This window comes from Furipterus horrens, unplaced genomic scaffold (genome assembly GCF_987537825.1).
Source record: "Furipterus horrens unplaced genomic scaffold, mFurHor1.1.pri manual_scaffold_5, whole genome shotgun sequence".
Lineage (NCBI taxonomy): Eukaryota > Metazoa > Chordata > Mammalia > Chiroptera > Furipteridae > Furipterus > Furipterus horrens.
The window spans coordinates 178,267,345-178,289,843 of NW_028327175.1; the positions used below are offsets into that span (position 1 = coordinate 178,267,345).

General features: G+C 41.6%; 1 protein-coding gene across 1 annotated transcript in view; it reads right to left on the reverse strand.

Annotated features, from left to right (window-relative positions):
* Positions 1-22,499, reverse strand: part of VSTM4 (V-set and transmembrane domain containing 4) — a 125,645-nt gene that overhangs the window by 100,263 nt on the left and 2,883 nt on the right. Inside the window, exon 2 of the mRNA XM_090278358.1 lies at positions 17,225-17,623. Coding sequence (XP_090134484.1) covers positions 17,225-17,623 — 399 coding nt within the window. The remainder of the gene's footprint in view (positions 1-17,224; positions 17,624-22,499) is intronic.

A 22,499-nucleotide genomic window follows, 5' to 3' on the forward strand; every position in this document is an offset into this window, starting at 1 on the left:
CTTGCTGACATTAAGAACATTTGCTAATTTTGTATTTTCTGTAAAGTTCATTAGCGTGCAGTGTGCTCCTTCTTCAATGTCATTGATAAAACAATTAAATGAAATCAAACCCAACAATGACCCTTCTGGTTTTCACTGGAAATCTCTCCAGAGGGTTCAATGCTATGTGTCACTTAGGACACTTCAATACATTTTCCCTGCAGGCAGGGCTTTCACTCAGCGAAAAGCACAAGCAAATGAAGGAACTGTGTGACATTCTATGTCTTTTCTTCTACTTTGGGTAATAAAAATGACAATGACAAGTTCATCTGGCATGACACTGTCTCTAAAGTATGCCAAAAATGACTCTATTGGTCATTTGGAGGGTCATATGTTTATATTCTGCATTATTTATCATTTCATTTTGTCCCAATCAGCACCAATAACCCTATAGCCAAATGCCCCTTCCCCAGTCTCACACACACATGGTTTGCAGATAAACCCCAATCTAATACTTGTCCATTCTTCAAAATCCCGATTTCCATCATATTTTAATACTTTTCACGTTTAATACATAAAATGGCAACTTACGCTTTACTCAAAGTTGATACAGCCTGCGTTTCTTCGCCAAACACTTTCGGGGGTGTCCCCAGGAAAAAGCCATGACAAATTCACTCATTAGTGTTAAGTTTTTTTCCCAATAATTTGCTACTTATTTTTGTCACCACACACACATGCTTTAAGACTAACCCCATTTTGGGGAAAACTCAAAAATATAGAGAGCAAAGTAAAGCAAGTAATACTGCTAATATTGGGGTGGGCCAGATATTCTGTTCTTAGGGTTTTTTTGTTTGTTTGTTTTACTCTGCATGATGTTGGAAAAGCATGTTATAAGCACAGAACTAATGAGCTGGATTTGTCAGGAACCACCATCTGAGGTATGCAGCATGGATGCAAAAGGCTGCAGGTTAAGTATGCAGCATAAATCTGGCAGGCTGAAGGTTATGTCCAATTCCCTGGACTCCCCTTTAACTCATCCCTTTCTTTCCAACTGCAAAGAGCAAAACCCATAAGTGATATGGGCTAGTGTTACAGTAATAGACTTGACTCCATATTAATATAAACAAACAACTTAAAAATACTAAGCTCTAATCAAAGTTCATGATAACTTAGTTGTGGCACCCCAATAATATTCATGAGTTGTATTTACTCAACAACCAGGCAAGTGAGCTTTCCCAGTAATGAAATTTGCAGCTAGAGGGCTCATTGACATTTTCATCCCTTCCCTCCTCAGAGAAGAAGAACTTGTGACCTTTCTGAAATTATCATTCACAGGTCAAAAAGAACTCTAGCTGAGGAAAAATGGAATGTCCTGGAAGATTCAAAGAGTGCTAAATGGCAAGAGGCATGCCAATTCCTTGATTTAAGAAAAGTAGGTTTTAAAACTATAAGCTATAGGACTTTTCATCTATCTATGAAAGGTTTCTAGAATGGGTTTTCTTTATTATTAAGACTTTATCTTTTTTTTTTTAAGTATATTTAATTGATTATGCTGTTACATAAGTCCCAATTTTTTTTTCCCTTTGCTCCCCTCTGCCTGGTATCCCCCTTCCCTCCAGCAATCCCAACCCCCTTAGTTCATGTCCATGGGTTGTGTATATACATTCTTTGGCTTCACCCTTTCTTATATTATTCTTAACATCCCCCTGTCTATTTTGTACCAACCGATTATGCTTCTTAATCCCTGCACCATTTCCCCATTTATCCCTCTTCTCCCTCCCAGGTGATAACCCTCCAAATGATCCCCGTACCTATGATTCTGTTCCTATTCTGGTTTGCTTAGCTGGATTTTGTTCTTATTTTTTAAACTCAGTTGTTGATAGTTTTGAGTTTGTTGTCATTTTAGTGTTCATAGTTTTGATGTTCTTTTTCTTAAGTAAGTCCCTTTGACATTTCATATAATAATAGTTTGGTGATGATGAGCTCCTTTAGCTTTACCTTGTCTGGGAAGCACTTTATCTGCCCTTCCATTCTAAATGATAGCTTTGCTGGATAGAGTAATCTTGGTTGTAGGTCCTTGCTTTTCATCACCTTGAATACTTCTTGCCAGTCCCTTCTTGCCCGCAAAGTTTCTTTTGAGAAATCAGCTGATAAGTTTTATAGGCATCCCTTTGTAGGTAACTCTCTGCTTTTCTCTTGCTGCTCTTAAGGTTCTCTTTTTATCTTGAACCTTTGGTATTTTAATTATGTGTCTTGGTGTGGTCTTCTTTGGGTCTAGCTTGTTTGGGACTTTCTGAGCTTCCTAGACTTGTATGTCTATTTCCTTTGCCGAATTTGAGGAGTTTTCCTTCATCATTTTTTCACATAAGCTTTCAATTTCTTGCCCTTCCTCCTTTCCCCCTGGCACCCCCATGGTTTGGATGTTGGCACGTTCAGACTTATCCAAGAGGTTCCCAAGCCTCCCCTCATTTTTTTAAATTCTTGTTTCCTCATTCTGTACTGGTTGGCTGTTTTTTTCTTCCTTATGTTCCAAATCATTGATTGGAACCCCAGTTTCCTTCCCTTCACCATTGGTTTTGTGTGGATTTTCCTTCATTTCATTTAGCATAACCTTCACTTCTTCCCTTAGGCATTTGCTGTACTTAAGCACATCTGTCAAGCCTGTGAGCATCTTTATCACCAGTGTTTTGAACTCTACATCTGTTAGGTTGGCTATCTCCTCGTCACTTAGTTCTCCCTCTGGAATCTTGATCCATTCCCTCTTTTGGACCATACTTCTCTGTCTCCTCATCTTGACAGGCTCCTATGTTTGTTTGCCTCCATGTATTAGGTAGAGCTGTTGCACCTGTTACATTGTACAGGGTGGAGCCTTGAGGTATTTGTCAGTACAGGGTGACCTGTTTCACCACATTGTGATGTTGTATGTGGGGGAGGGGTGTGAGAGGAAACAATGTTGCTTGCTCAGCACTCGCCCCTTTTTCCAGGCTCTTCTCCCACTTCTGTATGGGACTGGTGCCTCTCCAGCTGTTGCCCTGGCCATCGTTCCCAGAGTGGGTGAGTCTGCGGACATTCTAGGACTGTAGGGTCCTTTTAAAGAAGCAGAATCTACACAGAGACTGGCAGTTTCTCTCTCCACCCCAACCCCCATTGGTTTTCATAGTCAGAAGCAATGAGGCTTTCTTTTCCCTGCTGTTGAGTCTTGTCTGAGGCTGGGAGTGCTCCCCAGGTGTCCCTCCCTACCTTTTAAACCGTATGACTGCACTTTCTGCCAGCCTGCTGCTACAGCTGCTGCAGCAGCTACCACACTGCGTTCTCTCCACCCTGGCTCCACCCCTCCTACCTTTCTGGGTATTTCATTACCTTTGTTTGTTGGATTTCCATGCAGCTTGATTTCCTGGAACTTCTGGTTGTCTCTAGTTTTGAGGTAGTTGTATTCCTTCTTATTTGTGGAGGGAGATGCAGATGTCTAGGCCTCCATTTTGTCTGAAAGTCCAAGACTTTACCTTTTTAAAAGCAGTTTTAGGTTCAGAGAAAAATTTAGGGAAAGGTACAGAGATTTCCCATATACCCTATACATGCATAGCTTCTTCCACTATCAGCATCCCCCACCAAAATGGTACAATTGTTATCATCAATGAACCTACCAACATTCCATAGTTTACATTAGGATTCACTCTTGGTGTACGTTCCATGAATTTGGACAAAATAGTAATGACATGTACAGAGTGTTTTCACTGTTGTAAACATCTGTGCTCCCCATCTATTCATCTCTCCCTCCTGCCTACTCTGGCAACCACTAATCTTTCTACTGTTTCCAAAGTTTTGTCTTTTCTAGAATGCCAGAGAGTTCTTATCACACAGTATGATAGCCTTTCCAGTTTGGCTTCTTTCATGTAATAATATGCATTTAAGTTTCCTCAATATCTTTTTATGGCTCAATAGCTCATTTCTTTAGCATAGATTTTTAAATAAGGGTTTTGAGAAATTAAAAGAGAAAAAGGAATATTACTAAGAGACATTGTCAGACCAATCCCAATTGCTTTTTTGATAGGTATACTAGTGGGGAATCATAAAAAAGTCATGGATACCTCAGAGCTGGATGTTTAGTAAAGTAATTGATAGTCTCTAACAGTAGCCATGTGGGCTAGATGGAAATATATGGTAAAGGTAAAAGCTCAAGTATTAAAATTTAAATTCCTAGTACTTCAACAAGAAGAGTATGAGTAGATGACTCACTACCTCTAATGTGCTGGCCAATATAATAAGGTAAAAAAAAAGTAATGAGATATACATTTGCAGATATCACTGAAAAGCAACTAAAAAAGATTATATCCAAAAAAATAAGATAGAGGAGATCCAAGATGGCCTAGGAATAGGTGGAAGATACACTCTCCTCTTCCCAAGACCAAGCTGGAATTACAACAAAAGTATAGAGCTATTACCCAGAATAACCAACTGAAAAATGGTTGAAAAGGAGTCTTATAACCAAGGATTGTCAGAAGAAGCCACATTGAGACTGGTAGAAAAAGCTGACATGCAAAAAGGACTGGCTCCACTCCCGTGAGTGATGGCTGAGATCCTGGAGGGTTATCTCAGCTGTAAAGGTCACCCCAAGAAGTGTGGGGTCTCAACCACACACCAGGCTCCCCAGCCCAAAGCACCAGAACTGGAAAGAGGCATACGCATAACATCTGGCTGTGAAAATCAGTGTGGTTTCAGTCCTCCAGGGAGAGTCAAGTCTGCTAGACTTAGGAGACCTCTTAAAGGGTCAACACACAAAAACTCATTCACAACCACTGACCCTGGGATCCAGCAGAGGGAGGGCGGTGTGAACTAGAGTCAGGTGAGGAGGATTTGGGGTTTGTGACTTTGGGGAGAAAGCTGAAGGGACAGATGTCAGGACCCCCTTGTGCTGAGTCCTATACTGTACCATCGGCAGCATCTTTCTTGGGTGGAGTACTTCCCTTCATAGGGCATCAGTCTCCAGGAAAGCAACCGCCCCACCATCTGGACTATCTGTGGAGCTTATGCCCTACTGAGGATTAAGCTGCCTGGACTGAGGTGTAGAATTCTGGGAACTCAGGAGGTGTCAGTGACTGAGTTGTGTAGTTTTGGGGTGAATACTGTTCAACCCCACTTTCCTATGAACCTGATTGGCACCTCGCCATCATGGGAGATCCACTAACTACAACCTCTGGGCTCCTAGAGGCCCTAAAATCTCAGCTTTTAGTGGCTCTGCCCTGCCAAAATCTGGGAAAAATCCAGGACAGACTTAGTTTTATGGAGCTGGAGCTGGGGCCACCCCCTGCCATTGACATTTCCCCAAGCCTGATCACAACTCCCCCTCTCTCAACTCCATACTGAGTTCAAGCTTCTGGAAGACTTTGGAACAGACTGAGTGGTGTAGCTCTAGGATGGAAGAAATTTTCCCCCACATGCTGAACAGGTGGAGAGCCTTCCCTTCACACAGCCAAATCTTGGACTGTTAGGGACTGATAAACTCTTCTGGTTTTACCCTGACAATTCCCTAAGACCCTACTCCACCACAAAGATATGCAAGCACCCAGCATGTAGCACCTAGACTTGTTATACTCTGGGACATTTGCTGTATCAATCTGGGGAAAACTAGTCATCCCTACCTACTGACTCACTGAGAACCTATCTCACGCAACTCAAGTACCACCAGAGGCTCTTTAAGTAGCTGAGCCTAATAGACAGCCAGAAGGCTGAGGCAAGTGGTAGGTGGAGGTGGACCTCAGGACTCCTTGAGACTTGCTAACCTGTCCCTGGGCCTGGTGCTGTAAAAGCTGGCCTTGGTGCACAGTTGGATCCTTCCCACATACCCAGGCCCAGCAAAGGGAGCCACAAACTGGATTGCTTTGTAGCTCCAAAGAGGTTGCTCAGGGCCAGTCACAGGCAGCTTATGACATTGGTCTGAACCAGAGTTTCTCCCAAAAAACCCCAGAACCAACACTCAGTGGTCAGCTATAGACAATATCAGAGCAGGATCCAATAAGGTTCACAAGAAGCATATTCAAAGGAAGACCTAAGAATGCACCAGACCCTGCTGAAGAGAACTCCACTCTTGTGGTCAGCACCTGCACAGTAGCTCATACACTGTGATTGGAATTGATGCTCACAGTCAGCCAGCCTGAGGGTTGACACCAGACCAATAGTAATTAGGTCTCAATTGTAACAGAAAAACCAGATAACCCACATAAGAGTCATTCCTGGAGCAACCAGGGCAGGTGATAAAGGAGGCTGCACCACGGGGTCCCACAGGACACCTACTACATAAGGCCATCATATCAAGACAGGGAGTCATAGCAGATCTGCCTAATATATAGAAACAAACACACAAAGGCAGCCTAAATAGGGAGACAAAGAAATATGCCCAAAATGAAATAACAGGAAAAATCTCCAGAAAAAGAGCTAAATAAAATGAAGACAAAAGAAATCACCAGATATAGAGTTCAAAAGATTGGTTATAAAAATGCTCAAGGAACTTAGTGAGAACCACAAGGAACTAGAGAACTACAACATGAAAAACAACAAAGAAACTATTAAAACATCAGAAATGAAGAGAACAATATCTGAAATGAAGAATGCACTAGAAGGAAAAAACAGTAGGTTGGATAAGCAAGGGAGTGAATCACTGATATAGACTGTAGAAGAAGCACCCAATGAGAGGAACAAAAAAAATATTTTTTTAAAGAAATGAGAATAGTTTAAGGACATTTTGAACAACATGAAGTAAGCCAAAATTCATAGAGGTACCAGGAAGAGAAGAAAGCAAACAAACAATGATGAAACTATTTGAAAAAATAATGACTAAAAACTTACCTAAATGACACACAAGTCCAGGAAGAGCTGGAGCATTAAGCAAGATGATCCCAAAGAGGCCCACACCAAGACACATCATAATTAAAATGGAAAAGGTTAAAGATAAAAAGAGAATCGTAAAAGTAGCAAGAGAAAAACAGTTATCTCAAAAGAAGCTCCCATAAGACTGACAGTTGATTTCACAATAAAAACACTTCACACTAGAAAGAATTGGTGTGAAATATTTAAAGTGATGAAAAGTAAGGACTACAACTAAGACTACTCTACCCAACAAGGCTACCATTCAAAAACAGAAAAAGAAATAAAGAGCTTCCCAAACAAGAAAAAGCTAAAGGGGTTTGTTACCACCAAACCAGTATTACGAGAAATGTTAAAGGCTTTTCTTCTAAGAAGAAGAAGAAGAAAGAAAAAACAGAGGAACAGAGTTAAAAGAATATAAAGGCAATAAATGCATACCTATTAATAATCACTTTAAACACAAATGGTATAAATGTCCTAATAAAAAGACATAGGGGGTAGCAGGACAGATAAGAAAACAAAAAACATATATATGCTATCTACAAGAGATCTATCTCAGAATGAAAGATACACAAAGATCCAAAGTAAGGGGATAACAAAAGATGTTTTATGCAAATTTAAATTTTAAAAAGCTGGGGTAGCAATACTTACATCTAACAAAATAGACTTTAAAACAAGGCTATAGTAAGAGACAAAAAAGGACACTACATAATAATAAAAGGAACAATCCAAGAAGAGGATATAACCCTTGTAAACATTTATGTACCCAACATAGGAGCACTTAAACATATAAAGCAAATCTTGATGGAAATAAAGGGAGAAATCAAGAGTAATACTGTCAGAGTAGGAAATTGTAACACACCATTGACATCAATGGATAGGTTTTCAGACAGAAAATCAACAAGGAAAAAGCAGCCTTAAATGACACATTAGAGCATATGGATTTAATTGATATCTTCAGACAATTTCTTCACTAAGCAGCAAAATATTCATTTTTTTCAATTGCACAGGGAGCATTTTCTAGGATAGATCACAAGACAAGTCTCAATAAATTTAAGAAGATTGAAATAATATCAAGCATTCTCTCTGACCATAATACTATGAACGTAGAGATCAATCACAAGAAAAAAAACAAAGCTAAAAAACACATGAAAACATGGAGGCTAAATAATATGTTACAAAACAATGAACGGGTTAACATTGAGATCAAGGAAGAAATAAAAAATATCTTGAAAAAATAAAAATGAAAATACAACAACTCAAAATCAATGATACAACAGCAAAAGCAGTCCTAAAAAGGAAATACTTAGCATTATAGGACTATCTCAAGAAAGAAAAAAATCCTCAAACACTCTAACTTTACACTTAATGGAACCTGATAAAGAACAATAAACTAAGTTCTAAGTGACTGGATGAAAACAATAAAAATCAGAGCAGAAATACACAAAATATAATATAAATAAATAATGCAAAAGATTAATGAAATCAAGAGGCTGTCCCTTGAAAAGATAAATTAACAAGCTGTTAACCAAACTCAACAGAAAAAAAACTCAAATAAATTAAATAAGAAATGAAAGAGAAGAACTGACTCCAGAGAAATACATGGATTTTTAAGAAAATATTATGAAAAATAACATATCAACCAATTAGACAATCTGGACAAAAAAGAGAAAATCCTAGAAACATACTATCTTCCCAAACTGAATCAGGAATAATCAGAGAATTTGAATAGACATATTCGTCGTCGTCGGCAGCCGTCCGTCTCGAGAGACGATGGTGTAGCTTCTTAAGAGTCCATCTGCACCGCCGAGAATGGCTGTGCAGTCCGACTCGGGAGTGACATGGTATCTGTCTCCTCCCGTGCGATGACGCTGAAGCTACAGAGCCTGGGCAGGGTAATATGGAGGGTCTGCTGTTGCCCATGCAGCAGACCCCCCCTCTCTTCGCAGCTGAAGGGTCCAAGGGAAAGACGGAGTCGATACAGCTTGGGTTCAGGTGCGCCGCAGGAGTTGCCGGTGTTGACTACAACGTCAAACCGCCTTAGGGACTCCGGCTCCGGATTTTCTGTCGGGGTTTACTCCCTTAGCCTTTCCCCTAAAGAGGTATGCCGCAAGGCAGCGGAGGTTTTTTGGAGTCAGAGTTTTCCTTCTCTGAATAGACATATTACAACTAGGGAAACTGAAGTAATAATTAACTCCCACAAATTAAAGTCCTGAACAAAATGGTTTCACAGGTGAATTTTAGCAAACATTCATAGAACTAACACCTAACTTTCTCAAACTATTCAAGAAGACTTCCAAGATCATTTTACAAGGCCAAAATTTTCTTAATTCCAAAACCAGAAAAAGGCACTACAAAAAAAGAAAATTATAGGCCAATATCCCTGTTAAGCATAGATACTAAAATCCTCAACAAAATATTAGCAAACCATATCCAGTAATACATTAAAATGATCATACACCATGATCAAGTAAAATTTATTCCCAGCAGGCAAAGGTGGTACAATATCCACAAATCAGTAAATGTGATATACCACATAAACAAAATGAAAGATAAAAATCACATGATTATATTAATAGATGCAGAAAAAAACATTCAGTAAAATCCAGCACCCATTTATGATAAAAACTCTCAGCAAACTGGGAATAAAGGGAACATAACACAATAAAGGCCATGCATGACCAACCTGCAGCCAACATCACACTCAATGAGCAAAAACTACAAACATTTTCCTTAAGACAAGGATGTCTGCTTTCACCACTATTATTCAACAGAGTACTGGAAGTCCTAACCACAACAATCAGACAAGAAGAAAAAATAAAAGGCATCCAAATTGAAAAGGAGGAAGTAAAACTGTCAATATTTGCAGATGACATAATATTCTACATAGAGAACCCTATCAGAACAGGAAACTAAGAAAACAATCCCATTTATAACTGCATCAAAAAATATATCTGGGAATAAATTTAACCAAGGATATAAAAGATCTGTACTTAGAAAATTATAAGACACTAAGGAAAGAAATTGAAGAACATACAAATAAATGGAAGCATATACTATGTGCAAGGATAGGAAGAATTAATATCATTAAAATTTCAATACTACACAAAGAAATGTATAGATGCGATGCAATTTCTATCAAGATATCAATGACATTTTTCACAGAACTAGAACAGATATTCAAAATGATTTATATGGAACCACAAAAGGCCTTGAATGGCCACAGCAATCTTGAGGAAGAATAACACAGTAGGAGGAATCACAATACCTGATACCAAACTATACTACAAAACCACTGTAATCAAAACAGTCTGGTACTAGCATAAGAACAGACATATAGAACAATGGAACAGAATAGAGACCCCAGAAATAAACCCAAGTCTCTATGGTCAACTAATATTTCATAAAGGGGGAAGGAACATAAAATAGAATGAAAACAGCCTCTTCAACAAATGGTGCTGGGAGAACTGGACAGGGACATGCAAAGGAATGAAACTAGACCACCAACTTATACCCTATACCAAAATAAACTCAAGATGGATCAAAGACTTAAATATAAGCCATGACACCATAAAAGTCCTAGAGGAAAACATAGGCAGGAAATTTTCAGATATCCCACAGAGCAATATTTTCAACAATATATAATATCTCCTAAGGCAAGGGAAATAAAGGAAAGAATAAACAAATGGACTACATCAAACTAAAGAGTTTCTGCTCTGCAAAAGAAAACATCAGCAAGATGAAAAGGGAACCAACCATGTGGGAAAACATATCTGCCAATGAACCTCAGACAAGGGTTTGATCTCCAAAATATATAAAGAACTTATAAGACTCAACACCAAGAAGACAGACAATCCAATTAAAAACTGGGTAAGGACGTAAACAAACAGTTCTCCAAGGAGGACATACAGAGGGTCCATAGGCATATGAAAGAATGCTCAACATCACTAGCCATCAGAGAGATGCAAATAAAAACCACAATGAGATACCACCTCACACCAGTCAGAATAGCCATCATCAACATATCAACAAACATGTGCTGGTGAGGATGTGGAGAAAAGGGAACCTTGGTGCGCTGCTGGTGGGAATGCAGACTGGTGCAGCCACTATGGAAAACAGTATGGAATTTCCTCAGAAAACTAAAAATGGAACTGCATTTTGAACCAGCACTTCCATTGTTAGGATTATATCTGAAGAATCCTGAAACACCACTTCAAAAGAACCTATGCACCACTATGTTCATAGCAGCACTATTTACAATAGCCAAGTACTGGAAACAACCTAAGTGCCCATCTGTAGATGAGTGGATCAAAAAACTGTGGTACATTTACACAATGGAATACTACGTAGCCGAAAGAAGGAAGGAACTCGTACCATTTGCAACATGGATGGAACTAGAGAGAATTATGCTTAGCAAAATAAGCCAGGCAATGAAAGAAAAATACTATATGATATCACCTAATACAGGAGACTAATGAACAACACAAACTAACAAGCAAAATTGAACCAGAGGTATGTAAACAAGGAGTAGACTAACAGTGACAAGGGGGCAGTGGGGGATGAGAAGATAAGAAGGGGAAGGGTCTAGTCAAGAAACATGTATAAATGACCCATGGACATGCACAACTGTGTGGGGACTGACTGTGGAGAAGGGATGGGCAGGATTCGAAGAACAATGGGGAAGAAAGTGGGATAACTGTAATAGAAATACAATAAATAAATCAAAATTAAAAACAAACAAGGTACCATGTGCAATTTGTTGAAAATAAATCACATCTCAATAAAAAAAAACACAACTAGAAATAAAAGAATAGCATATAGAAAAAAATGGCAAATTTGACTGCCTAAATTCCTGAAAATGTAAAACATCTACATGGCAAAAATATAAACAAATAAAGTGTAAAGAAAAGTAACAAATAAGAAAAGTTTGCACCATATGTAACAGCTAAAAAATTAATAATAATCAGAAAAAATTATATATATAAAGACAGCAACCAACTGAAAAATAGGCAAAGGTTATGGATACGCAATGACAGAAGAAAATTTTTAAACAGTTTTGGGGAATTTCGAGATACAATGTTGCTCCAGCAGTAAAAACGTCTGGGAAATGCTGGACTCTATGTTAAACCTGTGACTGTTTAACTCTCTGTAGCCTCAGGCTTGGCTAAATACCCAGAAAGCCAGAATGCTGCTCAGAGATGTGTCATGCCCCCAGGAAGGAGAGTAATAAATGTGTAGAGTATGGATAATTGTCTGATGTTATCTGTTAACTTAGAAATGCATTGTTGCCCTGCCTGGATAGCTCAGTTGGTTAGATAGTCATCCTGATATACCAAGTTTGCAAGTTCAATTCCCAGATCAATGTTTCTCTCTCTCTCTCTCTCTAATCAATAAACAAATTTACAACATTAAAGAAATGCACTGTTCCTTCTGGTGGTCTTTATCGGGGTGCACTGCAGGAGGTGAGCAGCAGCTGCAAGGGAGTGAAGCTTCACTCACATTAACTCCTGAGCTCCACCTCCTGTCTCCCCCACCTCCCACTCCCATCCGTGGAAAAACTATCTTCCCCAAAACCAGTCCCTGGTGCCAAAAAGCTTGGGAACTCCTGGTTAATCTGACTACCCACAAATATGGTTTTACTATTAACCCCCTATAAAACAGAGACTCTATCCTGGGAAGGGTGTGGATTTCTTCCCAGTCTCCACTGGGAGCAAGTAGCTGCTTTGCCCATGTATGTAAGTGTCTCCTATTAAAGCTCTTATGAATTTGAATAAGGATATGTGTCGCTTCTTTGAAATCAATCCTGAATTTAGACTTTTGGGGCTTTCCTCCAACAACAGTCAATAAACATACGATGAGATGCACAACCTCAATACTAAATACAATAATTTAAATTAAATTGTATTGTACTGAATATAATAATCAATATTAAAACAATATTATTTTCCCATCATTGTGATAAATAATGAAAAAGATTAGTAATATCCATTGTTAATGAAGCTTCAGGGAAATAGATACATCGTGTAACAGTGGTCAGAGGATAAACTTCTAAAGTCTTTTAGGAAAGCATCTTGGCATTGTCTATGAAAAATTTAAATATGCATAGCCTTAGGCCCAGCAATTCTCCGTCCAGAAATCTGACCAACAGAAACAGTTGGAAATGTATATAAAAATGTTCACTGAAGCACTGGTTGTGTTAATGAAATATGGGAAGTTTCCTAAATTTTCATCACTGAGGAATGATGGGATATAGTTTGGTATTGCCTCACTATATAATATCAATGACAAAAAAAAGTGCATATAATATCATCAACGATGCTTATAAAGCATTAGTGTAGTGTTAAAATATATGTGGGTGGGTATGCATGATGCCAACAGGAGAGGGGCTTGAAAGATCTAAACCAAATCACTGACAATGATTATCTCTGGGGATGGCAATAGAACTGGGATATTAGGGTATAAGTGGGAGAAAGACAGACTCTCACATTTTAGTTTTGACAGTGTTTGACTCTGCTACATACAATATATTTTTACATAATGCCTATGCACAGCAGCTTACAAAAACATCAGTGTGACAGCATTACGTTGTATAAACAGCACTAAAAACAAAAGTTTCACAATGTCATAGGTGGAAGAGTTCTCCATGAGCTAGCACACAGAAAGATGGCCTCATGGAGGAGGAAGGGCAGATGAGTGACCTTGAATAAGACATACAATTGGAATAAGCCAAGGGAAAAAGGGGTAAGGTCTCTGAGAGGGTGAAATTATCCACCAAGTCAAGAACATCTCAGTCATTCATCAAGTACTTATTTGAGAGTCTGCTGTGTACAGATACTCTTCCAGACATTCATAGTCGTCATCATCACCATCATCATCATCACCCAAAAGTACATATTATGTAGACCAATCCATAAGAAAAAGGCATTTTCAATGCTGGTGGGTATATAAATTCATTAACTACTATAGAGGCCAATTCAACTCTTTAAATTCTACCAATCTACATTGTACCAATCTTTAAACTGAGTATACCACTGGCCCCCAGAATCTTATTTCTAGGACTTTATTCCAAAGACAGGAACATTAGTGAAGATTTACTGACAAGGAATTAGAGCAACTTCAGTGACAGTAACTGGGAAGCTAAATTGTTGTACATTCACATCATGGAATATTATCCCACCATTAAAATTATGTTATGGAAGCATATTTAACAACATAGGGAAATATGCGCACTATTTAGTAATGTAAGGAAAGCAAGTCCCCAAATAGTATTTATGGTATGAGTGGAATTAGGTTTTTAATTTTTATGTGCATAAAAATGTCTGGAAGGATTTACAATGAAATGATAAGTTATGACTGGGTGGAGATTTTGCAAGTCATTTCTGTATTTTTCCATGATTTCTCTAATTTGACTATATATTTTTTTGCGAGAGAACAATCAACATGTGGAAATCAAGGTAAGTCAAAAGAGTCAACACTTCTCTGACATTTGCCATGCTCAAGAACCATCCCCTCACTGCAAAAGTACCAGTCAACCGCTGTTTGCAACAGTGAAAAGAGACCATCAGCTTTTCTGAAAGTTTACAGGGAAAGACAAGCAATTTGATCTCACATTAAGAACACTGCAAGGAAAACAGAACAGTCCAAGGTCAAGGGCGGAGGCGGTGGGGGCCAGTGAGGGGCAGTGTGTGTGTGCAGGTAGTGTTAGAATTCCTAAGGAAAGCTAGTTCCTCTCTCTGTGAATGGCTTGAGAAGCCCCTTGGAAGGAGGAGAGCAGAGTGAGCATGTAGAAAAGATAAGCTCAAGAATTGGAAAAATTTGTTTTAAGTTCTATAGTTAATAAACTTAGTAATTAATGCATAAAAAGCTATTGTTCCAGGAACTGAAGACATGACCCCTCCTGGCTCCAGGAGACCACAAGCAATTCCAACTTTACGCTCTAGGAGGACTGCAAGCAATCAAGATGGTATCTGAGCCATTGTACTCCAGGGTCCACCCAGTCAACAAATGAAAGGATGCTAGGAAAATTGCTCGATTGCAGCTCTTATCTCTAAATTTTTCCTGAAGTCCAAACCCTTTACCTACACAGTTTTCTACTTATAAAAATAGTCAGCTTAAAATGAAATGCAATTGTCTTTTAGGGAACATAATTCGCTGTCTTCTCAGATCTCTGGCCCTCTGAGTAAAGCGCCCCTAAATTCTTGTCTCTACTTGTTAGTTCTGGTAGTGATAGGCAGCAAAAATGCCAGTGTTTCTGGTTTCACACTTAGAGTTTCTATTTAATATTCCAAGCCAAACACATCTTCCCATAGAACTTTTCATTGTGTTATTTTTTGCTCTTGTTTTCCATATAACAACTACTCAGGTGAAGATTTAGGAAAACAAGGCCCCTGGAGGTGAGAGAGGCAAAAGGCCTGAGGAAAAGTACCCTGGGAGGCTGGAGCCACAGGCCTGTCCCCAGTTTTGTGCAGGAAGGACTGGAGCCAAGCCTCCACAAACTCCCCACAGCCCCATGCAGACAGGCTCCAACCTAAACAAGCCTGTCTGCTTTCAGTCCATTCACTTCAGGTTACCTCTCCTTAATCCCTTAGAGTAGACCTCTGGAAGCCTAAGTGGACCCTTCTGGAAGTATGGTCATTAACTCCTAAGGTTCTTAACCTTTCATCAAAAACCCATGCCCCAGCACAGAAGCTGAGGAATTGTGAGAAACAGGAAGCTCTGAGGCAGGGCAGATACAGCAAAGGAGGCTCAGCTCCTTAGCGAGTTAGAACCACCTCTAGGGGAGACCAGAACAGGTTAGGGGTATGAGCCCCAGACAGAGACAGAGGAAAGAGGAAGAGGAAAAGAGACAGTGAGTGAGGGAAGGGGAGAGCAGGAGGGAAGAGAGAAAGGGGAGGGTCAGGGGAAGGGAGGGGAAGAAGAGTGAGAAGAGAAAGGAGACTTTGAGAAGTGGGGGAAGACAAGAAAAATGAAAGAAGGGCAAAGAAAGAGGAGAAGAGAATGAAGTGGAGAGGAGAAAAGAAGCAGGGGCAGACTTTTAATCCCAGTGAATGCTTACTAACTACCTCAGGTTTTTGGAGTAAGTATACACAAATGTTTTGAAAGGAACCCACTTCATTTCCTGAAAGTAGATTCACTTTAGGAAATGAGATGATTGCATTCAACTGCATTCACTTGACTGTAGGGAATCTTTTTATCTGTTCTAATTGGCAGACTTACTGCCAGGACACTTAGTGTACAGCTCCAGAATACACTATGATGTAAAAATTAAAAGGACATATATACAATCTGATGTTTCAGAGTCAAGTGATATGCAGAGTGGATTCCCTCCCCAGCCTTCTGTTTTCTGTGCCAAAATACATGAGTATATTTATACTAATAGTCATTTATTTTTTTGAATTAATTTGCTTAAAAGAAAAAGTGACAACATTTTAGATAACATATCAATCTGTGCTTAAAAACATTACAGAAAACAAAATCAAAGGACAAAGGTGGACTGCTTAAAGACAATCCTCATAAATTATTTGCATTAACATATCTCTTACTCATATAGGATTCTAAAAATACCTTTCACAATGGAGTTTCAGACCTTGGAAACCATTTATCAAAAGATCACTAATGCCTTTAATACTGTACTACATGTATATAATAAATTAGATTCCTTTTCATATTTGGGACTATCAGCTTTACTTTATGATCCCCTTGCTCCTATACCAGACCAAACTCAAAGCAATCTAAGATGTCATGTTAGCAACCAATATGAAGTCTTATTAAAATTATGAGAGGTGTCTTCCTGAATAGAACATTTGTGATGAAAAATGATAACCCTCAAGTATGCCACTTGGTAGCTAAGATGTACCAGAATGAAGCCCACACCTCCTGTCTGTCTCCAGAAGGGAAAGCTATCTCTGGTCCTTTGCCCAATTTCATGTGAATTTCTCAGTGAGCTTTGGGCAACAGATCAGAGTCACCAATCTTTCCTGTTCTAAGGCCTGTCAACTGACATCAGGACCTCTCAATGTGTGCCTCCTCTGTGGATGCCTTGTACCCAAGAGCCAAAGCAATGCAGGCTGCCAGATCTGAGCTTGAGCAGAAGCATCCAATCAGTCCCAGCTCTCAAACATGAAGGAGATTTTGCTCTGTGTTGGGCTGCGCACATGCGGCCAGACTCTTGCTTCTCTCTGTCCTTGCTTCCACATCTACCAGACACATCAGCCCACAAAATGATCTGTCCTCAGCCCATGACCTGGCTCATATGGCTGCAGCTCTTAAGAGGCTGAGAAGATGTGCTCTTGTGCAACAGAGCCATCCTAGAGGCTGCCTGGCCCCTGCAGGGAGGACCGTTGAACTGTCCCCATGGTTCTCCCAAGAGAGCAGACACGCTTACCTCTCATCTCTGTCTCTGAGGAGCCGTTGGACCAGGCCGTCCACTTATTCTTGTACTTACTGATTTCCTGAACTTTGCAGACATAATGCCCTTGATCCACTGGTCGGAGGGTCAAGACAGAGAGTGTGTAGAGCACCCCACGCCTCTCCTCCAGGAGGCGCAGCCGCTGCCGGTAGGAGCTGCGGCTGAAATTCCCATAGTACTGCACCACCCTGAGCTTGGTCATCTTAACCATCAAGGCCTCCTGGGAGTCGGGACGCGCAAAAAACCAGCGCACGGCCAGTAAGCTGTCCTTCCGCCTCTTCTGGGAGACATGGCAGAGAAGAGTGGCATTTTCCCCCTCCAGGTAGTTAACCACGGGCCCTGGGGACACGGTAACATTGAGAGCCCCACAGACCTCTGCAGAGAAAAAAGGAAGGAAGATAGTGAGGAAGGCCACTGTGTTTCTGTAGGTGGACACACATGTGTCTTTTCTCCAGAAACCAATGTGATCTGCATGGACAGAGAGGTAGGCCATCCTAACCCCTCCATGCTCACTCTGTGCCCTCAGGATGGCCAGAAGGAGCTCCTTTTTGGGGGGAACCTCTGTGGGAACACATGTCCTCCTCTATGAGATGATCCCATCCACAGAGACTGCCACTGACCACCAGGTCCAGAATTATTATTTTTTAATTAGTTGCTGATTAAAATTTAGGATACAATATTTCACATAAAAATTTGAATTTTTGGAATCTCTTTAAAAATTTCCAACCCTCATCAATCCCTACCCACCCACCTCCCCAAGGCCTGCTTGGACCAGTTTTACCACCTGCATGAGGGGGCAATGCTGTGGGTTCAGGAGCTGCCTTTCCAAACACCTTTCTCTGTTTCATCTATTTCAACTGTCACCAAGGCAGATTGTCAGGATGAGTCAGGACTGTATTAAACTAGTACTGAGAGCTAGAACCACAGGAGTTTCTTCATTTCTTGCTTTAAGACCCTTTGGACTCAGTGCTGAATTACAGGGATAAAGACGAATAAGCCCAGGAACAGGGAGGGGTAAGAGAACTTCCCAATCCCCCAAAAGGATGCTCCAGAATTGCGGGCCTGGTCTACTACTTCCTCTCCTTTGGTTTCTTAGTTAGATCCCTCAAGGACTGCTCCTCCAGATTGTGCAGGGCAACCAGGCTGACGTGAAGCTTCTGGGTGGCCCCATCCTCTGACTGGCAGAACTCAGAAGACACAGGATGCCCAGAACCTCTTCTGTCCAAACAGATGGTCTTCTCCCCAAGAACCACACCCTCACCATTGTGCAGCCCAGTGCACAATGCTGGGAAACACCATTCTCTGCCTCACCCACTGTCTAAGCAGATGTTCCAGGTCATCCTAAATCACAAATGTCACCCAAATGTCATCTGGTCATTTAAAGGGGCTAAGGCCTTGAGGTCAGTCACCAGAAGTTCTGAACTCAGGTTGGTGATGCAGGTAGGCAAGAAGGAAGCATGACAAAGAAATCAGAGATCTGAATCTCATGCTGTGAAAAAGCTATGAGTCAACACAGTGAGGTCCTTGTGTGTGTTGGGGTGGGTGGGGGATGCCACATAAAAAATATTCTTGTCCTGGCAGGATGGCTTAGTTGCTTAGAGTGCTGTCCTGTATACCAAAAGGTTGAAGGTTCGATTTCCAGTCAGGACACATACCTAGGTTTTGGGTTTGATACCCATTTGAAGTGCATATGGGAGGCAACCAATTGATGTTTCTCTTTCTCTCTCCCTCAATCTCTCTCTCTCTCTCTCTCTCTCTCTCTCTCCGCTCCACCTCCGTCCCTCACTCCTCTCTCTAAAATCAATAAACATATCCTTGGTAAGGATTTAAAATTACATACAAATTCTTCATTGTGAAAATCAGCCAATAAGTTCATCCTCTTGTATGGCTTCTACTATTGACTTAACAAACTTAACACCTTGAGAGATATGATTTTAAAGTTAATGTTCTTTAATTTTCTTACTCATCTCTTAAGAAGCCAGGCTCACCAAGACACTTCAGAATACTCCAGGACCCTTAATTTAATCACATTATTAAGTGTCTTTTGCCATAAAAGGTAACATTCACAGGTTCAGGGATTAGGACACAGATATCTTTGGAGGTCGCTATTCATCTTACCACACTATAATAGTCTTTTGTTATCTTAAAAAAAATGGATGAAAGAAAAAAAATAGATGGAAGTAAATTCAGAAAACAAAGATTGATGCTCAGATGAACTCTTAGTAGCTTTGTGAACAAGAATGCGGTCTTCTGTATCTACAGTGACAAAGGACAAAGTAGCCCAGAGAGTTACTCAGGGAATGCACATGCTCTCTAGTAAAAATCTCACTGTGACTGACACAGGACAAAAGGGGGGAAAGTGCCCCCCCTGTCTCCCTGCATCTCACCCACCTGGCCTGCACCTTGCCCATATGCTGTATTAAATTAGTCCAAGAGCATTTCTCCTGACTGCTAAGGTCCTGTCTAAAGGCCCCCATGTTGGGAGTTCCCTGGTAAGCAGCCACACAGCCAGAGCACCAAGCTGACCCCACTCTAACAGCTCCCCAGAGGATCAACAGGCAGAGAGCAGCAGAGAGGCAGCAGCTGACTTCCAGATTTGAAGTTCACCTCCAGCCCCCTCCAAGGGCAGGCTCCCCACTGGAGGCAAGGAGAAGGGGAAGGCAGGAAATTGAAACAATATGGGTGGGATGAGGGCAAGGCTAGGCCCCACACCACAGTCTCCTCCTATTAACACTGCATGAAGGAGGGATTTTTATGGTGACTGAAACCAGGAGAATGTGCCAAGCGCTCGGGTCCCCAGGGAGGCCAGATTCCATCCTGGAAGCAAACTAGTAACCCTTCCACTTCCACAGCTCCAGGCCAGGATTCAGCAGCTTCCATGAAGGGAATGGACTGAGACATCTTCCCAAGACAGGCCCTACCCTCTTTACCTGTGTGCCTCTCTGCTCTGCCTTCATTCATCCCTGTATTCTCCCACATGTGGCTCCAGCATGATACTCCCAGCGAAGTGCAAAGATCCCTATATGAGCTAAATTGTGTCACCTCCAAATTCATATGCTGTATCCCAACCCCAGGACCTCAGAATATGACTGTACTTGGAGACAGGGCCTTTAAAAAGGTGATTAAGTTTAAAATTAGGCCACTAGGGTAGACTCTAATCCAACACAATTGGTGTCCTTACAAAAAGAGGATATCAGGACACAGATGAACATAGAAGGCAGACCATGTGAAGGCAGAGAGAAAGTGGTCATCTACAAGCCAAGGAGAAAGGCCTCAGAAGAAACCAATTTTGCCAGCATCTGATGTTTGACATCTGGCCTCAAGGACTGTGAGAAATACATTTCTGTTGTTTAAGCCACCAGTCTATGGTATTTTGTTGAGGCCACCCTAGTAAAACTAATGTAACCTTGTTCACAGGAAGGTTCATTTCAGCCCTATATCTGCCACCAGCCAGATAATTACACTCACTTTCAATAAGAGGTCATGGATGGCGTGACTGAAACAGTGATGCTAAGGGGCCTTGGAGTCTTAAAGCCTTACTAAAGAACACAGGTTCTCAGGTTGTGGGGGACCCCAAAGCCTGTGATGAGCTTTCTCAGAAGTCTAGGTGCCCCAGAGTCACATGCTCCCCTAGGCACGGAGATGCCTAATTCAAACCCAGTGGACACCGCTCACGTGTGTGTGGCTGTGAGGGGGCACTGAAGGAAGGAGGCAAGAAGATGTAGGTTGCAAGCCGGTGCCTGGCCAAGGTTAGCTGAGTTGGATGCTTAGTTACATACTAGGCAAGAACCACAGACAGGTTCTACCCCACCATAGTCACCGGGCCTCGTGTGGCTCAGGAGAGAATACAGCAGTCGGGGGTGGGGGTGGGGGGGTACATGGGGACATGGGGAGCAAAAAGCAAAACTGAAGTCTGGAGTCAGGTGGTACCCATGGGGGTCTAGGTCTTTCCTTTCTGGATCTCAGTCTGAAGAACAGAGCATACACAGCCTGCAGGGCATGGAGCAAGCCCAACAACCCTGTGCCAAGTCCCAGCTACAGGAGAGGGGAGGATGGGTGTCACTAGACCTTCCTATACTAGGCAAGGTAAGGGAGTAGTCCCAGGCAGGGCAGAATCTCCCCTCTTCTGGCCTAGGAGGGAAAATTGTCAAAGTCCGGCCTAGAGAAGAACTAAATTTCTTGTTTTGTGACCCTGCATTGCAGGAAACCGAGGTAGCAGGAAGACCCTCCCATGGCCCCTCTCCCTGAGGAACCTTCATATTCAGTGTTCCCACTTCCCCTAGCCTATGCCCCAGCCTATGCTTTGTTCCCTTAACCACTCGACACATACTTGCTGAGCAATAGCCATGTGCTGGGCACTGTGTGAAGAAGTAGATGGCATTCCTAACTACATGGAGCCTTCAGTGCAGTGGGAAAGGCAGCTGGTCATAAGGAAAAAGATATGAGTATGGGACAACAAACAGTATCACCTGCTGCAGAGACAATATGCAGGACTTACATAAATCAGGGCAGGATCCTGATGTAGTCTAGGGGTCAGGGAAGAGAAACTGGGGAGGTGACCATGAGCTGAAGGATGAGCTGGACTTAATTACACAAAATTCAGGGCAGCAGAAGGAATCACCTTCCTGGGAGAAGGTCCCACCTATGCAAAGACCCTGAGGCAGAAGGCACCTAGAGCAAGCTGGAAATAGAGATAAGGATCCTCTGGTGAAGTCCACTGCCCCGGGGCCCATGCAGCCACCTGTGTCTGCAGGTGGATTTCAGAAGGGAACTTCCTGCCACAATCAGGGCTTCCAAGGCCAATTCTTAATGGAAACAGGGAAGAGACTGACCCAAACAGAGAGGGACAGGATATTGCTGAAGGAAACCTTGTTCCTTCAATAAGCACAGGGTCCATTACTTGGGAGCCCTGGGCACCTCATGTGGTCTGGCCACTGGGCTGCTCATGAGTTTGGGACCTCCCAGTCGCTTGTAGTGGCTGGGCAGAGAGGCATGGGTTGGCATTCAACAAAGCAAAGTTGGAAACTGGTTCTATTAGGAGTAATTCCCTCAGAGCCTCTGTTTCTTCCTTACATGGTGGGTATAAGGCTCCAATGGGAAACTAACTTTAAAATACCGATAACAGTTTGCATGCTCTGAGAACTGAGCAGGTGGGGACAATAAAAAGTGACACACACACTGATCCATGAGTAGGATGGCTTCCTGGATGTGTGACCTGAAGTTACATGGGGCCCTATGCTTTGAGGGGCCC